At 36.7% G+C, this 19,982-nt stretch overlaps 1 protein-coding gene across 2 annotated transcripts; it reads left to right on the top strand.

The window, feature by feature from the left end:
• The first annotated feature begins 12 nt into the window (after positions 1-12).
• On the top strand, positions 13-17,727 carry UCHL5 (ubiquitin C-terminal hydrolase L5). 2 transcript variants are annotated; one of them, XM_082766455.1, is made up of 11 exons: positions 13-202; positions 620-683; positions 2,708-2,813; positions 10,660-10,785; positions 10,870-10,931; positions 11,027-11,157; positions 12,962-13,025; positions 14,131-14,233; positions 14,640-14,753; positions 15,101-15,199; positions 17,602-17,727. In XM_082766455.1, exons 1-11 carry the CDS (start codon positions 121-123, stop codon positions 17,644-17,646), a joined length of 996 nt encoding a protein of 331 aa, XP_082622581.1. In that variant the 5' UTR covers positions 13-120; the 3' UTR covers positions 17,647-17,727. The 2 variants fall into 2 exon arrangements, with proteins under 2 accessions (XP_082622581.1, XP_082622582.1); XM_082766456.1 differs by having other exon boundaries at positions 14,643-14,753.
• The last annotated feature ends 2,255 nt before the right edge of the window (positions 17,728-19,982 follow it).

Here is a 19,982-nt window from a genome sequence, read left to right on the forward strand (position 1 = left end):
CTGCGGGGGCTGCCGGGAAGGGAGCGCCGCGCCTCGGCCTTGCCGCGGAGCCGGTGCCGCTGCTGGCGGCCCTCGCGCGCTCGCTCCGTCCCCTCAGGGCTCCGAGCCGCCGCCGCCGCCATGTCGGGAGGCAGCAGCGCCGGGGAGTGGTGCCTGATGGAGAGCGACCCCGGCGTCTTCACCGAGCTCATCAAGGGCTTCGGTGAGGGAAGGAGGGCGGGAAGGGGCAGCGGGACGGCCTCTGAGGGGGCTCGGAGCCTCCCGGTGAAGGAGCAGAGGGCAGGGGGGAGGTGGAGGTGGAGGTGGAGGGGGGGGTGGGCAGCCTTTTGGGGCTGCCTCCGCTCCTCAGAGGTGAAATTTTAATAGACGCGCGTTTTATAGCTCTGGCAGCACAGGGGGTGCGTGGTGGTATCGGCGGGGCGTTTGGTGATAGAAGCAAAATGATTTTGCCTGTTAATTTATAATTCCTGTCGCATCTCATTTCTTTTTTTTTTTCCTCACAAAGTCTAGTCCACTTTGCTTGTGTTTCTGTTTAACTAATAGATCAATCTTCCCTTTTTTTATTCATTATGCGCCTTTTAAGTGCAGCACCTGAGAAAACCTCTCTTTTCTCATTCAGGTTGTAGAGGAGCACAAGTTGAAGAAATTTGGAGCTTGGAGCCAGAAAATTTTGAAAAACTGAAGTAAGGAGCTTTCTTTTCTGACATGCATATTTTCTAAGTTTACGCTCGTGTGAACTCTCCAAAAGAAATGTACTGAACTCAGGAAGGTGGCTTTTCTTTTTTTTTTTTTTTTTTTTTTTTTCCTTCTAATTTCCCCAGAAGTTAATTAGGATCTTGATTTATGGAATCATTAAGGTTGGAAAAGACCTCCAAGATCATCTGGTCCTACAGTCCCTCTACCACCAGTATTCCCACTAAACCACGTCCCTAAGCACCAGGTCCAACCTTTCCTTAAACCCCCCTCAGGGACAGTGACTCCGCCACCTCCCTGGGCACCCCATCCCAACGCCTGACTGCTCTTCCTGAGGAGAAATGTCTCCTCATTCCCAGCCTGAACCTCCCCTGGTGCAACTTGAGGCCATTCCCTCTAGTCCTAATTTAATCAAGTACTTGGTAATTAAATGACCTTTTATTAATGCATTGGTATGTAAGATGGCTTTTCTGTTTATGGGAAGAGATGATAATAGCAACTAGAACGTGAAAATCTGCTGATGACTTTGTCATTGGCTTGAATTACATCCTTTCACAAGTTGCTTAACTTTTGGTCGTTGCTTTTTTAAAACTTACCTCCCTTCTTCCCTGCATAACATGGCATTTTATCTGCTGTCTTAAATTAATTTACTGGAGCTAGGCACTTGTGTTATCCATCTTTCCTACAGAACTGTGTGTGAAGGCAAATAGTCGTGTCATAACTGACGATGACTGATATCATTTGTAACAGGGCTGTCTTCATTCGGCAGCAGTAATTCACTTGCCCTTCTCTCCATTATGCATTAAGTGTTAATCTGTGTTTGCAAGCAATATTTTAAGAGAAAAAATCATCCAGCCTAGGCCACATTCTACTGCTGTGCAGTTAAGCTACGTTTATATATTTAATTTTTCCAGAGAGGTAGCAATCAATATGGAAGGTATGATTTTAGATTCTTTTTGTCTCACAAAAAAAATAATTATGTGTATATATTTTTATATATATATATATATATATATATATATATATATATATAAAGAATATAAAAAGGTATTTTGCAAGTGGCACCTGAATGGCAGAAATGTTACTTCAGTAGTGGATTATTTGCTGCCTGAGCCATACACTTCATCTGGTGCTCCATTGGAATCTTCCCTGGTTTGCCCATAAAGTTATAGCATTGCTTGTTTTTACTGTCAGTTGTGTATCTTGAGTCTTCACCAGCTTCCTTCCTTCCCATCTACAGATACAACATTGTAACTTGAAGATGTTTAATAATACATTAACATGTAGCATTTTTCAAATTCCCGCAACAGACCTACTGCTAATGCTGTCAGAGGTTCAGAAGAGTTTCTTATGTAGCACAGTACCATGTTCACTTCTTGCAAACAAACCTTTTGTGGCGCCTTTGTGGAGATAACCTCAATTTTGAACTGATACGATGAATAAGTTTTTGCTTTAATGTAGCTGTGGGTACTGAATGCGGTGCCACATGCGGTAAAAGCTATTTTCAGTGCAAGACAAGTAGTCTGAATAGCAAGACATGGTTTTAGAAGAAGAGAAAAGTGTCTTCTTGGAGTGATATGTCAAAGTGTGAAGTTTCACAAGAGCTGCTCTGTTCTTTGAATATTTTATGTAAGCCTAAAATGAGTATCAAAAATTTAGTTCCAGCTCATATATGCGATTGGTAAAAAGCTATCAAAATATTTCCCAATCACTAATAAATTCAAAAGGACGTTGTGCAATTATTATAGTGACCAGAAAAACTGGTCCTGACTTATGAAAACTACTAAATGCCAATTCAGACTGCAATTGTTTAGCATACGTGGAAAGAAGTCTGAAGTACGTTCTGCCTAATTAAAAGAACAGGTCCAAAATTTCCAGTGTCAGCTCCTAGTGTTTAGAAAGAAATGATTAACAATTACTGTAGCAGCATATGGTTCAATTATAGTATGTGTTTCTGGCTTTGATGCTTTTCCTCCATACAGTTGTTTTTATTCCTATCAATTTTATTTTTTAGGCCAGTACACGGGCTCATTTTCCTATTCAAGTGGCAGCCTGGAGAGGAACCAGCAGGTTCTGTTGTTCAGGATTCCAGACTGGATACAATATTTTTTGCTAAACAGGTACGGCAAGTTCAGTATTTTTGTTAGATGTGTCATGAAACAGAGCTTTTAATGCTGAAAGGTAAACTAGCATTTTGTTAAAATGAAAGCAGAAATTAACATTTTGCAAGGTGGAATAACTTGCAATGAGTCCTGTGGGACAAGAAACAGTGTGTAAGATGACAGATCAATCAGATTTGCTTTGCTAATCAAGTCAAACAAAAATATTATCAGGTATAGAAAAAGTAAAATTTGTATAGGAGAGGGCTGACAAATAGATAAGAGCAAGCAACTCTTCTGTACCATAAAGAATTATTTAGTTTTTGACAGAAGGAGCAAGGCTTGTTTTGTAGTTAGCTTTTTTATTGATGTGTTGGTTCTTTTTGGCTTGTTTGTCTTTGTTGTTCTTTTTTTGAAACCACTTTCAACAAATCATAGGAAAAAATGTTTTTCACTCCAGTTCTTGTCTCTTGAGTTTATCAAATACTCTGCAGTCAGGTCAATATGTTTCCAGGGATAATGCTTTTCTTTAAGACTTTACAGACTAGTTTGGTCTGTAAATTTTAAGTTTGAAGTATTTAAATCAGAAAGTTGAAATTGGGATGATTATTTTTGCCAATGTAATCCATTGCATTTCATTAAATACAGCATAGTGCTGAAATTCTGTGTTACCTTTGACAGGCTGCTCTGCATATTGTTGTACTGTTTACAAGCAAAAAACTCGAGAGAAAATAACCAGAATGAAAGCAGAAGTGTGTAATATTTTTTTGAAACTTTTTTCAAGATATAATTGAAACTGTTCAAACAAGAATGATACCCCTATATGTTTTATCAAAGGGCAAACCATTAGGCTTTCTGAGAAGCCTCACACACTCACGTCTTTTTCCACAAATGCAGAAGTGCTTCGTATGTAAATTTCAGGATATAAAGAATTGTCCGTGCACTCCTAGCTAGAAACAGAAATGTGGAAAGCAATGGAATCAGAAGGTATATTTATAGCTCACCTGACTATATGTGCTTCTGTTATGCAGATAATAGTCTTTAATTAGTTTCTCTTATAATCCTTTTACCTTACTGTTTCATGCTGTTGTGGCTGACTTTATTCCTTGGGCTGTTTTAATACTATTTCTTGATTCTTCCCCTGCTGCAGCTCTTGAGTCCTACCAAGCAGTGTCCATCGTTCTTGGATACAGTGATCAGCAGTAGCTTACCTTTGTCTTTACAGCTTGATTGGCATGATAGGCACCACTTTAGGTTATTCTTTCTACATAATCAAACCTACTGTTAGTGATCGATAGGCTGTGGCTACGGAGTAGCCTTGTTGCAAAGAACCTCAGAGAAAATCCTTGATACAACTGTCAAAGGGTAGCTACTTGGCAGGAGGAAGTAACTCAGATATAAATGTAGAAAGTTTTTTGTTTTCTATTTGTTTTTTTTTTTTTCTTAGATGAACACAAATTTATCCTCATGCAAGAGATTTCGTCTCTCATTTCCTATGAGTAGGTAGCAGCTCAAAAGTTTCACAGCATTTATTTGCTCAACTGTATCTGCTTTTCCCCCCAGTATTTTCCTTTTTGGAATGTGACACTGTGTAAGAGCAAGTGGCTAAGAGGAGCTTTGAGCTTTAACTTGGCTTTGCAAAATGTACATCAGAAAACTTAGATAATGTTAGATTTGCTAACAAAAATATGAAAAAAATCACGGCTAACAACAAAAAAGCTTTATTTGTTTTGTAGCATTAATTGAAGCATTCATATTTTGCTTTTTAAAATTAAATCCCAACATGTTGAAGTTCTCTTTGTGGAGGTGAAGGACCTTTCTAATCTTCCTTCCGCCTTCACCTGCACTTCTTCAGGGTGGGTGTGCTGGTCTAAATCATTAAGTGTGAAAAGCAGTTTCCAGAAGTGTTCCCTATTTTAAAATAATAGTTCCTAGTTATTTCACTGGATGACACTGAATGTGTAGTTCAAAAGTAACTTTAAAAGAGTTTAAAATTATGATCTGTTTGTAATGTTTTAGTTTGATCTGTTTGTTGAGTACACTGGCTTGGCAAAATCAAAACGTTCCTTACAGATGTAGTTTATGTTTCGCGTCAGTTCAGTTTTGCAGGGTTTGAGGAATTGTGACTGAATGTCTAGTGAAGTAGCTGCAAAGAAATGAAAATTACAAGTCAAGAGATCAATGAAACAAGTTGGTTTCAGTGTTTTGGCAGCAATGTGTAGCACCTGTTTAGTTCCGGTGGCTTTAACTAAGGCTGACTTCTCCAAGGTGCGAGTTTTAACTCAATGAGCTGTGATTTGAGGATTAATAAGTGTTTTCTCAAGCAAGTGGCTGATGTGAATATTTGCTGCTGATTAGAATGTGGAAGTCTTGGTCCTCCCAGTGTGCCTTCTTTTGGCTGCATGGTTCTCTTCTCTTCCAATGGCTCAGATGCTCACTGAATTTCCATGAGCCGGTGCAGATCATTAGCAAGCAGTTTTCTGTAGGTTTCCTGTGCTTATTTTTCTGGGTTAGTCTGCTGCCACATTGTCAGATGTATTTATTTAGTCTCACAATGTATAGGCCAAAGCTGGTAAAAGGTGAGTGGGAACAAGAGCTTCTCTGACGGTAGAGGTGATGTTACTGTATTTCTTGAAACCACAGTCTGTGAATCTTGCTGAGTCACCCGGGAGCAGAAGGGAAGACAAACATTGCTATTAAAGATTTCTATTGTAAAATAGCAACTTCTCCCAGCTATCGTGCTGCAGGGTTCACGTCCCTTCTTTATTTAGTTTCCCCTTACATATTTAAGGCCAATCTTATAGTGGCTTTGAGGAGGCTACGGGCGTTATCTTTAAAGAATCTTTTTATTATTATTATTTTTAGCATCTCAAAAAAAATGTGATCAATAAGATAACTATATGTTCATTTACAGGATGCAAGCCCAGGACAAATAGATTTCTTGTTTGGGTTAGCAAGATTTGCATGGCTTTTAAGATTACCAGCCTATTCGTTTCTTCAAAACTGACGTGACACTGGGGCAATAAAAATCTCATTAAGTTCGTTGATTGCTTTTTTTCCCATTCCGATACATTTTCTTCTTTTAAATGTTATCATCTAAAGAGATTGGGTATAATACGTCTTACTGCAGAGAAGTTCTAAAATGAAATTCTGAATCCTCTATGAACAAGACTAACTAGTTGATATGCAACAACAATTCAGTATTGGAAAGAAATGATATTAATAGTGTAGCTCCATTTCTGTTCAATATTAATTGGATATTATATGTTGAAAATTATTTAATTTGGCAAGAAACTTTAGATATAAAAGGCTACAAGTCCTATACCCCGTCCAGCAAAACAACTTTCAAATTGTGTTAGGAAACCTGATTTTTATAAGCTTTTGCATGCTCATATTTTGCTCCTACCCACTTTCATGATGATGTTGTAGCTGAATTTTAAATGGCGATTCCATCCTGAACAAGGTTAAATCATGAATATGCTGGGGAGGGGGGAGGAGTTGAATTTTAAAGTCTGTCAAATCTGCATACATATTAAAGGCTTTTTTTTTTTTATTGGTCAGTTTTACGTGCACTCATCTTAAATTTGGCCTCCCTGTTATGCCTAGGTATGATTTGGCCCTCTTTTTGGGGTCACAGAACTCTGGATGAATTGCCCTTTGAGCTAGGATACCTAGGCACAATGAGGTGAGTTAAGGATACAATTCCAGCCTTAACTCTGAATTTCCTGATTTTTGTGTTGTTTCAGTAGGCCCTTGCCATTATTTTTACATGCAGCAGTTATGTGGTTGTACCACTCCATGCATTCAGCTGTCTTTAGCACCGTTTTGAATAGCTGTACTCTGTGCTGACCGCTGTGGAAGTGGAAGCATCTTTTGACAGAAAAGAAAGCTGTAGCTGTAAACTTGCCTACTTTTTTTATTATTATTTTAATAACCCTTTCAGTTTTTATTACTGAAGTATTGATATAATGCATTTATTTTGTGTCATGTATTTATTGTGTTGCATTGTGATGATAGAACATTACAATTGTGATAATAAAACAATAACATCATTAATCAAGAAAAAAGTCTGTATCTTCAGAAGCAAAATCTTGCTAATGATACTGTAATAAAAAAACTTGGGTTTGTAGTTATCTTTGTGCCACTAATTAGAGCACATTAAATATTGTTTGTTTTTTTTTTTTTTTCAAATACTTCAGTTGATTTCAAACTCTTTTTTTTGACATTTTCAGGTTAGGTAACATTAAAATTGACCAGACACCCATGCTAAAGCAAAACGGGAGATAACAGATAACGTCATAAGAAGTTAAATGAACTTGGATACACACCTGATGAAAATCAGAAAGATTTTTAGTAATGGAACATAATGACAGGAAGATTGTATTTTTTTTTTTTTTACCAAATGATGGCTTAATTAAGTTAGATAGGAGTTTTAAACATTAATAAGTTTCAATGCTAATTTTGTGCCATTGGGCTTTGTAAAGCCAACTGTTTTATAATGCTTTGATGCTTAGCATGTAGACCCTTGAGGTTTGCTATTTGTATTAGTAGTTACAGCACAGAGCTGTTTAGAAGTTTTGTTTGAAAAACAAACTAGGTGATCCATCGGATGGAGGACGTAATTTGAGGACTCAAAGTACTACAACCTTAAGATGACCCAGAAACTTGAGCTGAATTGCTAGGGAAAGGTGTCTGCTTATGGAGTTGTGAACCTTAATGGGAGAGCGTGGCAAAATAGCCTTGTCAAGTAGCTCCTTGCTATGGTTTCTTTTTAGCTAAGTCTCACTTGGCAATGCAGCAGTATTCCCAGGGTGTTGAGTCTGGCTTCTGCATCTTGCTAGTGCATATGTGTTGGTGGTAGGTTTGTGTTTGTTAGCTTTTCATTTTCTTTTCAAATATTATTAAATGGAGCTTGTAGCTTCCAACAGCAAAATCTTTCAAATATGGATGTCTGCTTTAAGTCAGAATCCTTGAATATTGATCAAATCAATGTTCAAATGCTCCAGGACTTACTGGACAGAAATATACAGTAAGTTTGGAGATTTCTGGACAAATGCAGAAAATCCTCCATAATTTCTTCAATTCAAACTATTATGCTGAAAAGATTTTTTTTCTAGGACAACCTGTGTGTACTGTCATGCTGTCTGAATGTAGAAAATGTTTGCAGTCAACACTAAGACACCCTTAAGTAACGGAGATATGTTGGAAGTTGGGGTAGATGGGCATCCTGACCATTTCTCTCCAAAAGGACTTAATAGCTTGCGTGTACAGCAGTGTTGGACTGGCTGCTTGCAGTGACAGGATGCTGAGCTGTGTACCAAGTAAGCCTTGCACTCATCTACTTCTGGTACCGCAGTCGCCTCCTTGGTCAGTGTACTTGGCCCTGCGTGTGGGCTGCTGCTAGCTGGGCACCTCCTCCTTCCACCAGGTCCTTCTCCCTCGTCTGGCTCCAGCACCACGCTGTCCTTTTAGATCAATCACCTGCCCTTCCCCCTGTTGCTCTGCTGGAGCACTCTCTTCTTACTGCTTTTTCCTTCCCTATTGCCTCACATTTTTGGGAGTATTTCTAGTTCTGTAACTTGTTTCCATTTCATTAGCACTGGTCTAAGATCTGCATTTGTTCTGTATTGTTTTCTAGCAGTAAGACAAGATAGTTTAAGATGGTTCTTGTACACTTAAGCAGACTACTTCCATACTGCACTTGGAATTCAAAAATGTCCCAATATTTGCCTTTCAGTGTAAGACCACAAATCCATGCTGAGTTTATTTTTTTTTCCTTGTGTTTTTGCTGTTAGTTCAAGCTCCTGTATCCAGCTGGTCCAGCTTCTGTGAGGATCTGCCTCTAGACTCAAAATGTCTCTTTTACTTTCCCTTCCCTTTCTGAATTCACTGTTGGGTTAGCAGTCTGCCAGAGCAACTCATCATTCTATCTTGATTTTTCAGTGAGAATTATCATCACATGGTGTGCTCTCTGCTGTTAATATCCTGTGTGAGTTATTCTGCAGCTGAAGTTTGCTCGAGTGTACCTTCATTTTAATAGCACGTGCTTCACTGCATGGGGTCTCTGCTGTCCTCCCTGCCTTCTTCCTGTGTCAGCTGAGTTCCCTCAATGTTTGTACCACTGCTTCAGGCCGGCCTGCTCTAATCCATTTCAGATCCTCCTGTTTTCAACCTAGTACTCTTACAACAGTGTCTGATTCCACTCCGTAGTCACACAGCAGAGAATCTTTTGGTTTTGGTTCCCTTTATGTTACAGTTTGATTTCAAATTATTTCATTCTATTGGTCTGTGTTATTCATTTTTTCTGCTGCTGTTTGTTATTTCACTACCCTCAACTGATTTTCTTCCATGCTCTTTCTTTCCTAACTGCAATGCAGCCTTTAGCTTGCCTACCTGCAATCCATTTAAGTTGTTTCAGGTGCTGCATGTGCAGCTGACTCTCTTGGTTGAAATTTAAGACAACCAGATTGTATTTTTCTTAAACTAAGAAGTGTTTTATTATTACTTTATGATCTGCACTAGAAAGACATAGTATGAACGAAGAATGTCATGAACTATAAAAAATAACTGTGTAATACGGCGTATAGTGTTAACACAGTAGGATTTCATAAAAGATCAAGAGAAACAAGTGATGTCTCTGAGGCAGTTTCTGGAGCAGGAATGGCAATGCAGAGGACAATGCTGATCGACAGAATTTAAATAAAGAGAATTAAAGAAAAGCAAACATGGCCAGATATTTCTGCCCACTTTTGACAACTCTTTGCACTCAGTGAGGAGAATTTGATGGTTTTGATAATGAAAAAAAGTTGTTCATTCTTCCCCCCTGCACCCCTTATTTTTTGTTGGAAGTGGTTTCATATTCAGTCCTGAAATTATTTTTTATTTTTTTTTTTAAACAAAAGCAACATTCTTTCTCCCAGTCCGAAGGTTAAGTAGCATTTTCCACTGAAAAGTAGTCTCACAGGTTGAAAATACATTATTTTTCTCAGCTCACTGAGGAAAAAACTGCTGATTTGAAGTCCTTCTGGTATTATGGTCTCGTTTATGTTTTTTAAATGCTATATATATATTAGTGTGGATATGATTTTAAAACTATTAAAGGCACAACTGTAATGTGAAGGAGTTTGTTTATATTTCTAAAAATAGAATATTTAGCTCAAGTCTAAGGAACAGTCACACAATAGTAACTTAAATGTTCTGTTGAAAAGGATAGGTACACTGGAAAGTAAGAAACAAGTGAATTTTTTTTTTGTGTGTGTGTGGTATCTATATTTCATATGGCATTCAGCAAAATTTGATACGTTTTGTCCAGCATAACCTTTTAAGAAAAACATTCCAGGTCTGGTTATGTGCTTTATTGCCCAAATGAATATTCTTAGAGTGCTTCTTATCCTGTTAGGAATACTGATTATTTGAACTATTTGAATGACATCCTCTTTGGGAGGATGACTCTTTTGTTTTTTAACACTAGGTTTAATATAGTTTGGGCAGCTTGCCATGAGTAGTGTTTTACTGGTCATTCCACTAAAATCAGAGGGTTCCTGGTTTGTGTTGTTTCCTTATTTGTTTGTTGTTTTGTCCTTTATGAATGGACAAAATGGGAGGTAGTCAGTAGAATGACAGTTTCTAACAGAGGTGTGAAACACTAGTTTAATCAGTGACTAGTATACAACATTCAGTGTTCGTTTCATTGGTCTTCTACAGCAAAGTTGTTCCTGTGGCTACTCAGCTAGATTTGCTGTCTTGAGAGGCAAGCAGTAACATGAATCAGCGAGGACAGTGTGTGTAACCAAACATGTTACCAAATTTAAACTATATTTTTGTCACCAGTACTGAGCAAATTCTCAACGCTTGCACTTTCTTGTAGGTAATAAATAATGCTTGTGCTACTCAAGCCATAGTGAGTGTGCTATTAAATTGCGCTCATCAAGACATCCATCTAGGAGAGACTTTGTCAGAATTTAAAGAATTTTCACAAAGTTTTGATGCTGCGGTAAGTGCTTACTATTTTCTATATTTTAAGTATCGGTGTTGTATATACGATGAGTTACAATTTAACTTTTTTATTTAATTTCAGATGAAAGGTTTGGCACTAAGCAACTCAGAAGTGATTCGGCAAGTGCACAACAGTTTTGCCAGGTAGCAAGTCTTTTACATGTTTTCCAGCTAGGCAGAATTCAGGCAAGTTCTTTTTAATCTCAGATCTCTTTTTTTCTCTTACATTTTCTTTGCAGACAACAGATGTTTGAATTTGATGCAAAGTCTTCAGCAAAAGAAGAAGATGCGTTTCACTTTGTAAGCTATGTTCCTGTTAATGGACGGCTATATGAACTAGATGGATTAAGGGAAGGACCAATTGATTTAGGTAATATTTCATCTTTTCTGAACATCCTTCCGTTTAACAATAACTGGGTGGAACAATTTGGTTGTATATATGTTCTAGGACCAAATGAAGTTTTTTATTTAAAAAATATATAGATTTTCTTAATGTACAACTCAGTCGCATACTTTGCAGAAATTCATGTTGTTTTATTTTTGTTAATCTGAAAATCCATTTTTCTTTCTGCTTCCACTAGGTTTCTGATTCTCTCTCCTTTCATCCAGTAATCAAATGAAAAGCCTATGTAATCCTGTGGGTTTCTAATACCTTAATAGTTTTGTTGCAAATTGAGAAGCACTGATAATATACTGATGGTTATTTGCTCTTCTTATGTGAGGAAATAAGTTGTTTTCAGCTTTGTCTCAAAAAAAAAAAAAAAATTAAAACCATGTAATGCTTTTTGCTTTCATTACAATTAATGCATGGTTCCCCTTATTCTCAATGTTATCTTTTGTTTGTGGTATTGTTACCCAAGACAGTTCCCATGTCATGTTTTGAAAGCTGTTTTTCTACAGGTTAATTGTAATGTATCCCTTTATTTTATTGTTTTGTTTCTGGGGAAGTACAGCTGACCCCATGTAGTTGTACATTATGCAGCTGACACTTATACCGTGCCCACTTTCTCCATAGGTAGCAAATATTTTCCAAAATATATCAGAGAGAATAGCTGCTCATAGCTTATTTTTATTCTCTGTTAGAGTTCCTGTTTCATGTCTTGTAGTCTTCCTTAACTTGTGGTACGCATAACATCTTGTATCTTGAAAAGTTACAGTCCTACCATGTTTCTGCACTTTCTTTTGACTCTGGTATAAGCCAGAGTGTTCCAAACTCTGTTTCCAACATCTTTTGTCAATGTGCTTGACGATTTTATTTATTTTTAGGCTGAGTAATGGCTTTCTGCTAAGTATCACCTTCAGTCTGGCTGCTGACTACAACCAGCACATCTATCAATAGCATAACTATTATGGTCACAAGATCATACAAGCTTTTTCATTTATTGTACGGTCCTGAAATTGCTAGAAAGACATTATCAATTTATGAAATTAACCTTTAGTTAGTCTAAACAGAATCTTGAGAATCTTTAGTTGGTTGCAAGAGAAACAGGAGACTAAGTTATCAATCATATATCCTTTTATTTTTTTCTGGTTGGCTTTTTAACATAGTATTCCATAAGCAGTGTTAACTCTTTATTTCACCTAAATAGAATGGCTGTGATTACCATTACTTTTTTCCTTTTTCTGCGCTCTTTCACATTCTTTGGAACAATTGGTCACATTTGTAGGCCTAATGAAAAAGAAGAACTTCTATTGGAAAATAATTATTTAAGACAGGGAATAAGAAAATCAGTAGTCTCCTTTACTTCCTTATCTCTTACACTCTCATACAATATGAAGATGTAAAGGTATGATATGCTGTGCTCTTTCTCTGAAGAGTCCATCCTTTTTTTTTTACAGATTTCCAACCATTTTCCAATTTCTCATTGAAATTAGAATTTTCTTCTGTTCTTTATCACCATGGTAAATGTTAGATGCTTTTGCTATTAAAACTGAGTTTTGTTCCCAAAACTGAGTTTTGGGAAGTTATCTAAATACAGCTATTCAAAAAAGTGTAAATCCACTTCCCCAAAAGATCATGTGATCAATTTGAGACTGCAGTTGCCTAGGAAGATTCTTGCCTAGGAAGAACTTAGTACATATTCTATCAGAAACTGGTGCATAATCCAGAATTATACAAGTTCTGAATCTTCAATAAGCTTTGAATAAGTCATTTTTTTAATTTTTTTTTCTAGGTGCGTGCAATCAAGATGACTGGATAAGTGCTGTACGGCCTGTCATAGAGAAACGTATACAAAAGTAAATGATCATGATGCTTTTAAAATACGGCTCCTTATACATATTTTAAAAATATATCCTTATTCTTGATTTCCTTCAATTAAAGGCTTTCAACTGAATTTCTAAGGAATGAAGCTTGTGCATCATTTTATGCGCATATCACAGCGTGACTTCAGAACCTATTGCCCAACATGAGCCAAATGTGATGAATAGATTAAGTCTCAAATACGCTGTGTTCCCGTATGATTAATCAAAGTAGGTATCTGTAGTGAAGAGAGATGCTGCTAGTACTCTGAAAAAGTGCGAGCAAGTTTAACTGTTAGACACCTATGGGTTTTCACAAGTGAAAAACTCAGTGCCATTACCATGGATAAAGTTTGGGCATGCACTTTTAATTCAAAATACCAGATAATAAATATATTCATACATCTGGTATTTATAGAAGACAAACTTTCCTTACGTATGTTGGTTATTTTGGAAATTTCAGCTAGAAAAAGGCACTACAGAAGTTTCACAGCTTCCTAGCTGTGAGCCCAAGTTACAGCCGTAAACATGTTAAAATTGATTTTATGTTGGTTTTAGAAAATAATTTTGAATATCTTTTACTTGGAGACTTTTATTTGGTAAGCAAAATATGACTGCCACACCCCATTTGGAGAATTTAAACTCCGGAAGGACTGTTAATCTAACTGTTGAATGTACTTTTCACATCGTATGGGGATGTTACTGCCTAAAATATAACAGTAAGAAGGAAATAAAAACTATTGCATGCAGCAGTCTTGTACAAATTTCGTTGTCAGACATATCTTTTTTTTTTTTTTTTTCCTGGTGCCTTTCTTTTCTGAATACAGTTTCAAATAATTTATTTTTTTTTTTGGACCACAGGCAGGAACAGTAGTATCTTGGAAGAACAGGTTATTAGGAGTTACAGTTTGGGTAGTGCTGATCTGAGGTCTGATTTTATTTCATGGCAGGATTGGATCCATAGCACAACTTAAATTAATAGAACTCTTTATGTTCCTTCCCCAGCCCTCCAAAAATGTATTCCCTTATAATGGAAGGAAATCCTGGAGGAGGCTTTTTGATTTGAGACTAATTTTGATTTGTTTGTTTGTTTTTTATTTAGATACAGTGAAGGCGAGATAAGGTTTAATTTGATGGCTATTGTGTCTGACAGAAAGATGATATATGAACAGAGAATTGCAGAATTACAGCGGCAACTTGCAGAGGTAAGTCATGGTATTTAAGGTAGTGGAGTAGTTCTTTGGTGACAGTTCTGTCTTTATTATTCACCTCCTTTTCAAGTAATATGAGCAGGGATGGATTACTATACCTGTCCAATGCTGTGCTGGAGATACCTTGGTAATACCCAGGGATCACCTGAGTGAGCTAATTTGAGCACTCCGTACAGGATGGCTACAGAATATGGCTCTCTGTCCTGGCTAATCTGGTAACTGTGGTAACTGAACCATTATTTTCCTAATTAAAAAACAATAATACACTTAAAATTAACTGCAGAAATTCCTTGAATATTACTGTAACTGTAAGCAAAACTGAATCTTTCTGTAATAGAAATACTCAAAAGGCAAGACTTTTTTGCACTAACTTTGTTTAACACTTTCTGTTTTGTGGAAGGAGGAGCCTATGGATACAGATCAAAGCAGTAACATGTTAAGTTCTATACAGTCAGAGGTTGCAAAATACCAGATGTTAATTGAAGAAGAAAACCAAAAATTAAAAAGATATAAGGTATGTAGCTTTTGCTTTTTGATTAAAGTATAGGAAAAATGCAAGAGAGAGCTAACTGTTATGTCTATGGGAGTCTGTTGCAATTAATTTGAGGGAATTGAATGGGTGTTAGAAAAACAATGTGCTAAATATTTTACATAAATTCACCTGCCAATCCTGAATTTACATGTTACTTACTAGCTTGCTTCCTTTTAGCATAAGGCTTACAAGTCAGTTTGCATTCTCTGTAGTTTTGTTTTGTCAATTCTTTGTGTATTTCTCACTTTAACAGAATTATTATATGATTATTATATAAGCAAATTCACTATGCTTAAAATAATCTTTTAATGTTTTAAATTCATTTTTAGATTGAAAATATTAGAAGAAAACATAACTACTTACCTTTCATCATGGAATTATTGAAGACTTTAGCAGAACACCAACAGTTAATACCATTAGTAGAAAAAGTGAGTATTTTTCAGTTGATTTATAAGAAACAAGCCAATGTATTGCTGTAATTTTTTATACCTTCTTTAAAATGCAGTCAATTGTTTAGGACAGTATAAATGGCATGGGTTCATTTATTGAAACTGCTACGTTGAAATATATTGCTGGTTTATCTGATAGTCCCTTGTGATTCTGGAGGTAGAATTCTAACAGAGATTTGAGATAGAGCATGCTTTTGCATAAAAGTGTTCAATCTCTTCTTTTATAACATAAATGAAGTTTTCTGATGGTGATAAAGGAAGAGGCAATCCAGTATCAGGTAAAGGTCATGTTACAGCACATAAAATCTACGGTACAAGCATGATTTTGGATTTTTCTATGCTGAAAATTAAAATTCCTATTAAGGCTGTGGTGTGGAACCTCAGTTATGTAGTAGAAGTTCTGCCATGCTACCTTAACATCCCTTTCTGAACTGAAAATAAGAGTATACGTGTACAGATACCTAGGTACAAGGCTGATCCCTTTTGCCAAGCAGGAGTCTTTAAAGCTGTTCTGGTGATTTATTTAGCTGTCAACGCTAGATGGCAACCTTAGCACAGAACTCTGGTAATTCAGAAGACTTGAAAATTGTCCTCATTGTCTTCGTCCCGGTACCAATTCACTGGCTCATTGCTTTGCCCTTTGTATAGTATCTAGCCATTATTATAAACCCTAATAGCAAATCAATGTTAAAGCATGTTTTTTAAAGTGTCTGTCACCTTGACAAGGTTGTTAAAGTATATTTATAGCAATATGGCTATTTAAGTATTTAAATTGTAATTAGATGATTGTACTAGCTTGTATATCTATCGATGTGCAGTAGCCAGTATCCCTCATTTTCAACTCACGTCAGAAAAGATCTGTATATTATTAATTTGAAAAAAGAATTAAATATTATTTAATGAGTATATTCATTTAGCTAAATATACTTAGAGTACGTTTGTAGAGTAGTAGTTTATAATAGTAACTTTAGTCTGGTTTTATGATGTTCCAGTTGAGGAGGGGGGGAGAGACAATGAACACTCTTAGGAACTATCTGTGTTTTCTTGATGCCCATAGAATAGAATCAGAATCATTTAGGTTGGAAGAGACCTTTGAGATCATCAAGTCCACCGTTAAGCCATGTCCGTAAGCACCATATCCACAGGTCTCTTAAATACCTCTAGGAACAGCAACTGTAACACCTCCCTGGGCAGCTTGTTCTAAAGTCTAACCAACCTTTCCATGAAGAAAGTCTTCCTGATATTCAGTCTAAATCTCCCCTCATGTAACTTGATGCAGTTGCCTCACATCCTATCACTTTTCACCTGAGAAAAGAGATTGACACCCTCCTTGCTCTGCAGCCTCCCTTCAGGTAGTTACAAAGAGCAATGAGCAAAAAAAGCTTCAGCTTTCTTTCCTCCAGACTAAACAGCCGCAGTTCCCTCAGCCACTCCTCATACATCTTGTTGTCTAGGCCCTTCACCAGCTTTGTTGCTCTTCTGTGCACACACTGGAGCAGCTCAGTACCCCTCTTGAAGTGAGGGGCCCAAAACTCAACACAGTACTCAAGGTGTAGTGGGACAATCATTTCCATAATCTTGCTGGCCACGCTATTTCTGATACAAGCCAGGATGCCATTGGCCTTCTTGGCCACCTGGGCACACTGTTGAATCACATTCAGCACCACCACCTCTTTTTTTTGCCAGGCAACTTTTGAGCCACTTCCCCAAGCCTGTACCACTGCATGAGGTTGTTATGCCCCAAGTACAGCCCCCAGCATTTAGCCTTTCTGATGCAGCATCACACAGCTTGATGTGGCCCATTGATCTAACCTGTCCTGATCCCTGTTAGAGCCTTCCTGCCCTCAGGCCAGACAAACAGTCCCACCCAACCTGATGCTGAATTGCAGACATCTAGAGGAATTATATTTACTTAGATTACATTTCTTGGAACAAATCTTCCTTTAATCTTGAATTCACCTGTTAATATTTTCCAGATAATCTGTATCTGAATATAATTTTTGTCTGAGAAGTAAAATATTTTCACTAGTAAGAGTTATTGGTAAGCTAAAAGAAATGAGTGGAGGTAGGAAAATTCTAAGTTAAAATTTCTGTTTTAAAAAGAAGTGCTTCCACACCCCCAGGAATTATGTAACTTTAAAATTTCTTTTGTATTATATAAACTTATGCCTATATGTATCCTTACATGCTGTTATACATAAAATATTATTAGTAGTAAACCAGCAGTAGGATACCTCTGAAGCATCTGAATGCACATTTTGAATGTCTCTTTCTACAACATTCCGTGCTGAAGGTTCAGTAATAGAATGACTAGTCAGTCAAAGCTATAGAAGGTAGATCTGTCATATCAGAGTTTAACGGTATCTCCCTTTGCTTTCTAGGCGAAAGAAAAACAGAATGCCAAGAAAGTTCAGGAGGCCAAGTGAAGATGACTGCAAAATACATATAATTATGTGCTTCTGAAACTATTTTCATGACAACAAATAAAACTTTTCATAAACTCTAAATTTTGTCCAGCGCACGTTTGACAATTGTTACAGTTTGTCTTGTACTGTATGCACGGGTCAATTTTTTTTCCTCCCCTTGCATCATGTGCATGTAGGGCTACTAAGTAATGTTTAGGTTCTCTTCATCAAACTCAGTATTTAAAAGTCTGATTTCTAAAAGCTTGAGAAGTGAGCCTAAAACGCATAAGGAAAATGTACCCATTTTGTCCCACGTAAGTTTATGATGATGCAAATGCCAGAATTTAAGCATAAGCATGAGCTTCCTTTGCTCATCCCTACTAACAGTTGTTCTGAGCTCATCCCAACTATCCAGATGTTCAGCGACATGCCCTGTGTCTTTGTTTCTGAGAAGTCCATGTCTAATTTTTTTACAAAGTTGAAAATTATGAATTCAGCTGTAGAAACATTTGCAAAGACCGATGTATAATCTCAAAAGATCTGCATTGCTTTAGTAGAAAAGATAATAAATATTCCCATTTTTATTTTGGCAAACTTTCTTCCTGTGGTATTTTTATTATCGGATAAGGTAACTAAGATATGTATTGAAGGTCATCAGTCTTATGACTCTGAGTATATGCATTGTCATTTTGTCTTAGAAAGAGAGTACAGCATTGTCTCAGGGAGTTAGTGTTCTTGGATATAATTTAGTGCTGTTATATGGTATGCTGAAGTTGCCTTTAAAGCAATGCTTTTTAATTCACCTTGGGAGGTAAGAGAAAATTTATTCACATAAGAAAATGTAATTGTATAAGAAAAAGCATGTGGGAAGATTCTTGTTCATAACATTGTCCTGGAAGAGGCTTGACCTGTCCTCTGAACCAAAGGGAGCAGAGCTTGCATAGCCTCCTACCCTCTTAGTGCTACTCAGTGTGAACTGTGAAAAGGCAAACCATTCGTATAAGGACAGTAACAGGCCATTGCAACAATATGTAGTACTTCAATTATACAACCATTATTAGTGTATAGCATATGTAAATTAATTTAGAAAACTTCCTTCCAGTTTTCTCCTGGAAGACTTGGACAAGAAATAAAGAAAAAGAAGTAAAAGGACTCAAATTGTTTGGAAGACATTTAAAACTGGTAAAAGGTTTCACTTTGCCTGTAGTTAGACTGCATTGAACTGTGAGGTCATTTGATCTTGCAGGCCTGTATGATGAGAATGTACTGTATCCAGAACACATCTGAAAAGCCAGATATGAAACAAATTATTTTATTTGTTGGTGCTTTATATATATTGCATATATTGACAGGATAAAATTTTGACTAAAGAAATAAACTGCACTCTCCTGCTGAAAGGATACACTTGAGTCATTGCAGTGGCTGGAAGGATAAGATTTGTTTCAAAAAAAAAAAAAGGACATGAAATCTGTCTACAAAATTGATCAGGTAAGCCATGGATGAGGAGATAGCTCTGTACAAGAGTTCTCTGCATTAGTATTTCATTGAGGCAGCATTGCTTAGGAAAAGGGAAAGGTTTTCTTTTTCAAGAGGCATTTCTGAGCTCAAAATTGTACTCTAATGTACTCTAAACTTCATCTGTTTAAAGTGTTTATAGTTTAAGTGATAGCCTGATGATTCCTGCTGTACCATGACATTCTCACTTTTAATAGCTTTCCACAACACAATTTTCCTGTTCCATAATAATGTCAATTTGAAGTTATTCCATTCTCCTCTGTGCATGCTTGGGTGGGTATAAGAGGAAAAGGAATTTTGCTAAAGAAGAAAAAAACAATAGGTTTGTATTGTTGGTTGTTTTGTTGGTTTTTGTTTTTTGTTTAATTTCTATTGCAACTGAAATGTGAATTAGTGGAACGAAAAAAAAAAAGGTGGATATTGAGTAGGCAGGGAGAATGGTGAATGTTGAGATCAAATTTGAACAAAACTTGATAGTTCAGTGTGAGTGAAAAATGTGGTGTGTTTTTTTGTTTTGTTTTGTTTTGTTTTTTAAATCAGCCAAAAAGGCATTTAGTGTAGAACTAGAGCAACTTAAAGCTAGCGTACTGTATATCACAGCCTTTCTGGTTTTCTTGATCAAAACCTTAATGATTTTAGACCATTTTCACCAAGTTTGTAAAACCACTTGTCATAAAATGGGTCTTGGTTTTATAGGTAATGATTTATGTGTGACTTACATTTAGGATGGTATCACATCAATGTAAAGCTGTAAGTGAATTTGAAAAATTACCAGATTAAAGGTGTTGGGGTGGGGGAGAATCAAGATAGAGGTTTGGGTATTATTCTCTTTCACAGTATTA

Source organism: Aythya marila, assembly GCF_965140915.1.
Source record: "Aythya marila genome assembly, chromosome: 8".
Classification (NCBI taxonomy): domain Eukaryota; kingdom Metazoa; phylum Chordata; class Aves; order Anseriformes; family Anatidae; genus Aythya; species Aythya marila.